The sequence below is a fragment of the Vombatus ursinus genome, unplaced genomic scaffold (genome assembly GCF_900497805.2).
Source record: "Vombatus ursinus unplaced genomic scaffold, bare-nosed wombat genome assembly UNPS02014789.1, whole genome shotgun sequence".
Lineage (NCBI taxonomy): Eukaryota > Metazoa > Chordata > Mammalia > Diprotodontia > Vombatidae > Vombatus > Vombatus ursinus.
Window position 1 is genome coordinate 15,723,684 of NW_020954567.1, and position 9,919 is coordinate 15,733,602.

A 9,919-nucleotide genomic window follows, 5' to 3' on the forward strand; every position below is an offset into this window, starting at 1 on the left:
CGGAGGCCCCAGCACACAAAGCCAGTGACCAGGCCAAGGGCTCTCAAAACATGAAGCTTGAGTCAGTATGCCTTGCTCCCTAGCAGGAGAGTTCAATCTTTCTAAAGGCCAGGGAATAAGCAAACACCATGAGCAAAAAGAAACATACTATAGATTATTATTATGGGAACAGTGAAGATCAAGGCAGAAATTCTGAAGAGGACAGCATTGTCAATGAACCCACATCTGGAACCTCAAAAGGGAACATGAATTGGTCTGAAGCCCAAAAAGCCTTCTTGGAAGAGCTCAAGAAGGACTTTAAAAGTCAAATGAGAGAGGTAGAAGAAAAATTGGGAAAAGAAATGAGAGGTATGCAAGAAAGATTCAATAGCTTGGAAAAGGAAGGACAAAAATTAACTGAAGAAAACAACTCCTTAAAAAGCAGAATTGGCCAAACAGAAAAGGAGACACAAAAACTCACTGAGGAGAAAAATTCCTTAAAAAATAAAATGGGCCAAATGGAAAAGGAGGTTCAAAATCTAATAGAAGAAAACAATTTGTTTAAAATTAGAATTGGGCAAATAGAAGCTAATGACTCTATGAGAGAGGGAGAATCAGTCAAACAGAAACAAAAGAATGAAAAAAATAGATGAAAATGTAAAATACCTTATTGGTAAAACAACTGACCTGGAAAATAGATCCAGGAGAGATAATTTAAAAATTATTGGTCTACCTGAAAATTACGATGAAAAAAAAAGCCTGGACAGCATCTTTCAGGAAATCATCAAGGAAAACTGCCTTGAGGCTCTAGAACCAGAGAGTAAAATAGCCATAGAAAGAATCCACCGATCACCTCTTGAAAGAGATCCCAAATTGAAAATGCCAAGGAATATAGCCAAATTCCAAAATTACCAGATCAAAGAGAAAATACTGCAAGCAGCCAGAAGGAAACAATTTAATTATCATGGAACCACAGTCAGGATTATGCAGGACCTTGCAACTTCTACATTAAAAGATCATAAGGCATGGAAAATGATATTCTGTAAGGCAAAGGAGCTTGGATTACAACCAAGGATCAACTCCCAGCGAAAATGAGCATAATCTTTCAGGGGAGAAGATGGATATTCAACAAAATAGGGGACTTCCAAACCTTCCTGATAAAAAGACCAGAGCTCAACAGAAAATTTGATCTTTAAATAAAAGAATCAAGAGAGACATAAAAAGGCAAACAGGACAGGAAAAAAAAAAACATGTTATTAATAAGGGCAAAGTGTTTATATCCCTACAAAGGAAATTGACACTTGTAACTCTTGAGAACTGTATTGTTATTATACAATTTTAAAGGAGTATACATAGAGGGGGTAGGTGTAAGCTGACTTTGATGTAATGATAAAAAAAATTAACCAAGTGGGTTAAATGGATCTAAGTAAGTGGATTAATCTGATCTAACTAAGGGAAGGTACTGGGAGACAAAGAAAGGAGGAGGCAGACAAGGGTAAATTACCTTACAGGAAAAGGCATAAAAACCTATTACAGTAGAGGGAAAGAAGGGAGGGAGATAAGTATTGTTTGAACCTTACTCTCATCAGATTTGGCTCAAGGAGGGAATAACATAACCAGTTAGGTATAGAACTCTAACTTGCCCTATAGGCAGTAGGTGGGGAAAGGGGAAAGAAAAGGGAGAGGGCTAATAGAAGGGAGACAGGACTGAGGGAGGCGGTGGTCAAAAGCAAAACACTAATGAGGAGGGAAAGGGAGAAAGGAGAAAGAAAAGCATAAATGGGAGGAGGGGATAGGATGGAGAGAAAGACACAGAAAGTAATCGTAACTGTGCATATAAATGGGATGAACTCTCCCATAAAACGGAAGTGGACAGCAGAATGGATTAAAAACCATAATCCTACAATATGTTGTTTACAGGAAACACATTTGAAACAGAGGGATACACACAGGGTAAAGGTAAAAGGCTGGAGTAGAATATATTGTGCTTTAGCTGAAGCAAAAAAAGCAGGGGTAGCAATCCTAATCTCAGACAATGCAAAAGCAAAAATAGATCTTACCAAAAGAGATAAGGAAGGAAACTACATCCTGCTAAAAGGCGTCATAGACAATGAAGTAATATCATTACTAAACATATATGCACCAAATGGTATAGCATCCAAATTCTTAGAGGAGAAAATCAGGGAGTTACAGGAAGAAATAAACAGCAAAACTATACTGGTGGGGGACCTCAACCTCCCCCTCTCTGAACTAGATAAGTCTAACCACAAAATAAACAAGAAAGAAGTTAAGAAGGTGAATGGAATTTTAGAAAAGTTAGGTATGGTAGACCTCTGGAGAAAATTGAATGAGGATAGAAAGGAATATACTTTTTTCTCAGTGGTACATGGCACCTACACAAAAATTGACCATGTACTAGAGCATAAAAACCTCACAATCCAATGCAAAAAGGCAGAAATATTAAATGCATCCTTTTCAGATCATGATGCAATAAAAATTACATGCAATAAAGGGCCACAGAAAGACTAAAAATAATTGGAAACTAAATAATCTAATCCTAAAAAATGAATGAGTCTAACAACAAATCATAAAAACAGTCAATAACTTCACTCAAGAGAATGACAATAATGAGACAACATACCAAAACTTATGGGATACAGCAAAAGCATTTCTTAGGGGAAGTTTTATATCTCTAAATGCTTACGTGAACAAAATAGAAAAAAAGATCAATGAATTGGGCATGCAACTAAAAAAAAAACTAGAAAAAGAGTTAAGAAAATAATGGAGACAATGTCAACAATGAAGACCAAGTGAAAAAGTGTGTCATGCTTATGTATTTTTCTAGAGTCAGTTGTTAATGTTAAGCATCACACCACTATGAACAGAAATTTAGAAAAGAACTGAAACCCAAGCACCATCAAGTACCCTGGAGTTTTCCCTTTATGAGTCCAACTCATTTTGAAGGCCTCATTCCTTTCCTTTTTAGAATCACCCCATTCCACACCTTCTCTCCCCACCTTCCTCCTTAAAGAACACAGATTTCTTGGCTCCTGCCAAAAAGCTTGTTCTGTGCAGCAGGAGGCTTCAGCAGTATTATTTGCCTTTCTTGATATCCCAGATTTCTGAGTCATCGACTTCTTTCCAACCAGCAGAGTTCAAAGGCAGCAGCTGCTGCTAAAATAATGATGATAATAATAATAATAGTGTCTTTGACCTCTGGGAGTTCTTGTAAGTGTGAGAATGTGGTGGCCCACAGAACTGAAATATGTATCAAAAGCATATTTCTCTAAATTTTGACTTGGAAGTACCCTTGCAAAACTAGAAGTCATTGCTTCCAAGATGAAAGAAAGGGAATGAGAATGGAGGAAATTTTAGGTCTTAGTGTGAATGATCTGATAGCATATTGTGTGTGTCTCTTCCTCTAGGTGCCACGTGTACGCCATCCTGTATAATCCCCCCTAGTGATCCAGTGATCCTGCCTGAAAACATCACCACTGACACTGTGGAACATTGGATGGAACCTACTAAGGTCCAGGTAAGGAGAGATATCATTAAGATTTAGGTATGAATGTGCTAAGTACTTTCAGAGCATGCAGAATTTTAAAAGAGTACCTGGGTGAGCCTGAGAGATCTTTAGAGGATTTTGAAATGAAGCAATGCGCAGTGGAAGGGTTTTGTTCTAACATGTGACAGGACCTGAGTTTAAATCATGTCGCAGACACTTACTACCTGGATGACTCTAGAAAAACTACTTCATTTCTCTGGGCCTCAGCTTCCTTTCTTGGTAAAATGAAGAGTTTGGACTTGTTGGTCTGAAAGATCCCTTCCAGCTCTCAAATCTAAGATACAGGGAATGAGAAAAGGTTGAAGGCTTTCATAGTACAAAAGACCAAAAAATTACATGTAACATTAAGGAAACACCAACTGGCGCCTCAGGCTGCAGCCGTATGCCCACTCCTTCTCTCTAAAAAGCTCCTTTGCTTTGGACTCAGGCACATAATCCACTATAAAACCTAGCCTCCAATGAGAGGGGTACTAGGCTCTGTTTTCCTATGTTCTTCAACTTGCTAACCCCCAACCCAGCACAGGAGGGACAAGTTATTTATAGCTTAGGATTTGGAGTCATGTCTCCCAAGAGAAAGAATAAAAAGATATTCAGTGTACAAGAGGAATCAGATATAGGACAGATATTTTATTCTAACATGTAAAAGAAATGCTAAACACTTAAAGGTAAAACACACATTGAGAAAATAGATTAAAACAAGATTCAGTATCGTAACATAACTACCGTTAAAATCTGCTAGGAAACTGACATTTCACCATCATTAAAACTCAAAACATTTTTCAGGACTGCTGACTAGGCATTTTGCATTTCACCTTTGCTCTGCACTGTCTTCATCAAAGAAGGGTTCCTATTATTGGTGGTCATCTTTTTTTCTTTTTTTTAAATTTTAAATTAAATATTTTATTTTTCCCAATTACATGTAAAAACAATTTTTTGCATTTTTTTTTAAATTTTGACTTCCAAATTCTAGCCCTATCTCCCCATTCTTTGAGAAGGCAGGCAATTTGATATAGATTGTTCATGTGCAATCATGAAAAACACATTTCCATATTAGTCATGTGAAAAAAAACATTAAAACTCATGGAAAAAATAAAGTAAAAAAATAACATGCATTGATCTACATTTAAACTCCATTAATTCTTTATCTGGAGATGGATAGCATTTTTCATCACAAGTACTTCAGAACTGTCTTGGATCTTTGTCTTAATCAGAGTAGTTAAGTCTTTCAAAGTTAATCATCACATGGTATTGCTGTTATTGTATGCAATATTCTCCTTGTTCTGTTCACTTCACTTTGCATTACTTCATGTAAGTCTTTCCAGGTTTTTCTGAAAGCATCCTGCTCATCATTTCTGATAGCACAATAGTATTCCAGCACAATCATATACAATTTATTCAGCCATTCCCCAAATGATGGGCTTCCCCTCAACTTCCAATTCATTGCCACCACAAAAAGAGCTGCTATAAATATTTTGTACATATAAGTAATTTTCTTTCTTTCTTTTCTTCCTTCCTTCCTTCCTTCTTTCTTTCTTTCTTTTTTTCTTTCTTTCTTTCTTTCTTTCTTTCTTTCTTTCTTTCTTTCTTTCTTTCTTTCTTTCTTTCTTTCTCTTTCTCTCTTTCTTTTTTTCCATCTCTTTGGGATACAGACCTAGTAGTGGTATTATTGTATCCTTTTACAAGGGTACACACAGCTAGGTGACACAGTGGATAGAACACTGGCCCTGGAGTCAGGAGGACCTGAGTTCAAATCCTGCCTCATATACCTAACACTGACTAGCTGTGTGACCCTGGGCAAGTCACTTAACCTCATTGCCTAGCCCAAAAAAAAAATACAAGGGTATGCACAGTTTTATAACTTTTTAAGCATAGTTCTATATTGTTCTCCAGAATGGTTGTATCAGTTCGCAGCTCTGCCAACAGTGGGTTGGGTATGAGTTATGGGTATGATGGGTATGAGTTGGGTATGAGTTGGTATCTCAGAGTTGTTTTAATTTGCATGTCTCAAGTCAATAGTGATTCAGAGCATTTTTTTCACATGACTATAGATAGCTTTGATTTCTTCAGCTGAAAACTGCCTTTCATGCCCTTTGACCATTTATCAATTGGGGAATGACTCATATTCTTATAATTTTGACTCTGTTCTCTATGTATTTGAGAAATGAGACCTTTATCAGAAGAATTTGCTGTAAAATTCCCTCCTTCCCCTCCCTCATTTTCTGATTTCCTTTTAATCTTGGCTGTATTGGTTTTGTTTGTGTAAAAAATTAATATTATCAAAAATATGGGGCAGCAAGGTGGCATAGTCAATAGAGTGCTGGGCCTGAAGTCAAGAAAACTCATCTTTGTGAGTACAAATCTGGCCTCAGACACTTGCTAGCTGTGTGACCCTTGGCAAGTCACTTAATCCTGTTTGCCTCAGTTTCCTCATCTGAAAAATGAGCTTGAGAAGAAAATGGCAAAGCATTCCTGTGTCTTTGCAAAGAAAATCCCAAATGGAGTCACAAAGAGTTGGAGACTACTGAAAAATGACCAAATGACAACAAAAAATCAGAATTTTACATTTTATGTCCCATAGTGCTCTCTATCTTTATTCATAAATTCTTCCCTTATCCACTGATCTAACAGGTTAATTATTTCATAACCCCCTAATTTGCTTACGGTATCACCCTTTATGTCTAAATCATGTATCCATTTTGATCTTACCTTGGTGTACAGTGTGAGATTTGGTCTATTCCTAGTTTCTGCTGGTGGTCATCTTTATCTCTGAGCAAACTCCCATTGCCATCAGTCTGCTTCACTCAATGGACCTAGGACTCCAAAATTCTTGAATTCACAAGGTTGCTTCCAAGCCTGGCCCCATCTGTCTTGAGATTGCAGCTTAGTAATTTACTGAAGAAAGGAAATACAATGTGGAAAAGGCAGCCAGTGGATCAGGGAAAAGCTCATCTAATAGAGCCACATAAGAATGGTTACCAGGATGTTTATAAGCCCATCATCAGCCTCTCATTGTAAATCTTTAAGTTTGATAATGTGCCTTGTAGGGTCAAAGGAAGAGAGAGCTAGATGAAAGTTATCTCTCCTTTTAACTGAAGCATCACTCCTCCCTGACCACTATAATGAAATGGGTTAGGAGCAAGGGATCACTCAGTCATCTGTTCCTCCAGCTTAGTGGCTAATGAGTATATCATTCCATCTTTTCAAGGTACCAAACCATTTCAGCCCAAACTAAATGAGGGTGATTACTGTGAAAGGAGACAGAGGAAAGAAGAGAAGAAAAAAATTAGGAAACATAATAGAGAGAAAGAGACAAAGAAAGGATGATAGAAGAAGAAATAAGTTTAAAAACACAACTGAGAAAGAGGAGAGAATGAAAAACAACAGAGAAGAAAGGACAAGTTTTAGGAAGTAGAATAAAAAGTTATCAATCTTAAACTGATCAAAGCTTTAACTTAGTAGTCTCTAGGCAGCTAGGTGGTTAATTGGATAGAGTGCCAGGCCTGGAGTCAGGACGACCTGAGTCAAAATCCAGCTTCAGACACATTAGCTGTGGAACCCTGGGCAAGTCGCTGAGCCCTGTTTGCTTTAGTTCCTCATCTGCAAAATGAGCCAGAGAAGGAAATTGCAAACCACTCCAGTATCTCTGCCAAGAAAACCCAGATAGAGTCACAAAGAGTCATATGTGACTGAAACAGCAGAACAACAACAACTCATTATTACTTTTTTGGCGGTGAGGCAAATGGGGTTAAGTGACTTGCCTAGGGTCACACAGCTAGTGTCAAGTGTCTGAGACTAGATTTGAACTCAGGTCCTCCAGACTCCAGGGTTGGTGCTCTATCCACTACACCTCCTAGCTGTTGCCTAGGTTGAGAGAAGTAAGGTGAGCCAATCATCAGAGAAAGGGCAGGGTGTTAGTTGCCTAACTAGGCTATGTTGGCAAAAGAAATGCTGGGTAGGCTGTTTCCATGGAGTCACCAAAAGGTTTTAATCCCTGGAGTTGAGCCTGTTTCATTCATTAAAAAAAAAAGAGAAGAAAAAAATCAGAGTCTAGGATCACTCTATCCCCCTAAACACATTAATCACACAAGACTTATTTCAGGGATTTATGTCAGAACAGAAAGAGCCTAAGCACTTGCATCTGCCATTCATGCTGACGAATGATACAACCCTCACATTAGAAATCTTGGAGAAAAAAACAAAAACAAGCAAAAATTTTAGTGCCTCTCCAGCCTTTCTTACTAATAGCAGTTTATAATACCATTGTGAGGTAAGTCAGTATAGGTACTCTCATTATTGGATTCAGTGGATTAGATTGATGGTAGGCCAGGATCCACAAATCTTAATAGGCATAACTAAATAAGGGTCTGAGAATAAGTGGGCATTCTGTTATATCTGCTATGCAAATAAAACATTCAGGAGTTTTCTTGTCCAGTTGAAATTGTGATGAGTATTTTCCTGAAGATAGGCCTATCAATTACCTAAGAAATAAAATTTCATTTCATTATTAAGTCACTTCTCCATGCTGATTCTCCCACCCTATCCCAGAACTTCCCACATACACATTTATAAGAGCTAGTATTATTCCTTGCTTCTGCTTTATAAATTTTAGGTGTACTTTTTATAGCATAATATTTACTTGAGAAATATCATTCCTATTCTATCCCAAAAGTTAGTACATTGGTGACACAATCAAATGGAAACAATAAAACACTTGGAATCCAAAGGCCTTGGTTTGACTCTTAAGTCTACTACTTATCATCTTTGTGACTTTGAACAAGTCCAAGACCTTGGATCTGGACATTGCATTTGTGGATCTTGGTCTCAGTTTCCTCATATGTAGGAAAAAAAATGTATTGGACTAGATGTTCCCTCACGTCTCTTTCAGTACTTGAATCCTATGATGAAAAATTCTGATGGAAAAGAATAAGAGAAATGGTTTTACCATTATTTATTGTTGTGATAACATATTTTCCCTCCCATTTTCATTGTTATGATCATATGTCACTTTTTCTACATGTAAGGTAAACTGTAGCATCTGAGCATTCATCTACTTCTCACAGTACAGACTGGCAAAAATGGCCTTGGCAAAACTGTATATTAGCATTGCTTGATTATTTCACTCGTCCATATTGAAAGGAAGTTATTAACAAAAGATATAAAAACCCTAAAGTGTAAGGAAGAGAAAATTTGAGGAGATGGCGCTTCCAGTGGCCATTGAGCATTTCCTACTTTAATATATTCATTTGTTAACTCAACCCATATTTATTGATTGCTGAAGTGAAAGTTCAGTGCTTTAAAATCAATAAATAATCCAAACACCTTTGTTCTTTGACAATACCACAGATGGATTACCTTACCTTCTCTAGTCTGCTCCCAGGCTTCTCAATAGTTCTTTTGACTATCTCTGAGGCAGCCATGATTCTCTAGGTCAATGAATTTATAGAAAACAAACATATTAAATAATGTTTACTTTTTGTATTATTTTTCCTTTCTGTATTGTTATTATCATCATCACCAACATTATCATTTTTAGGGGACACATCTATAGGGACTTGAACAAATGAACTTCTTAAATACATCCTAACAAGTTCTTTATGAACTTCTAGTAGCTTCTAATCTTGCAGAAGGCTTTTGGTACAAGGTAATTATCCTTTAATTTAAAATGACAGATCTTAAGTATTTTGTAAGTAGGGAAAGAGAAGAGGGAGAATAATGAGTTTGAAATTAAAATTCTTTTACTATTTCTTTTCTCTTGGGATTTTCTAAAGTGAATCATGTTATCACCCATAGCTTTCATTTAAAAGAAAGCCGTTGTTATAGGTATGAGTTATATAAAGTCACACAACTGACACAGTTTTGTAATAACATCACCTAAAGGCCACTATAATTTGGTCAATTCCCTAAAGACCAGATGAATTCATTTCTATTGTTCCAATTGAGTCTTGGGTCTTCTTTTGGGTTATCAAACCACATGGAAGGTTAAACATTTTATACAAACAATTTACATGTAAGGGCCTTGCCTCCTCCCTTAGGAGTCCTTAATGACTGATGAATTCATGCCTAGGACTACCATATCTCCAGGAGCCTTAGCCACGATGCTCCCTTTTCTTTCTACTCAATCTCTAATCTGTTCTTCTTCCAGTACAGCTCTTATAGTATCCCCTCTCCCTTTCTAGCTCTCTTTATGTTTTTTTTTTCCCCTACTTTAATGTAAATTTCTTATTTAAATAGGAGATGTTTTTCTTTCTTGTTTTAGTATCCTTATTGTTTAGCACAGTACTTGAATATGGAAACTGCTTGTTAAATCCTTCCTTCCTTCCTTCCTTCTTTCCTTCCTTCCTTCCTTCCTTCCTTCCTTCCTTCCTTCCTTCCTTC

General features: G+C 37.0%; 1 protein-coding gene across 1 annotated transcript in view; it reads left to right on the forward strand.

The window, feature by feature from the left end:
- Positions 1 to 9,919, forward strand: part of PAPPA2 (pappalysin 2) — a 326,265-nt gene that overhangs the window by 244,317 nt on the left and 72,029 nt on the right. Inside the window, 1 exon segment of the mRNA XM_027868368.1 lies at positions 3,405 to 3,514. Within this exon segment, the coding sequence (XP_027724169.1) occupies positions 3,405 to 3,514 (110 nt within the window).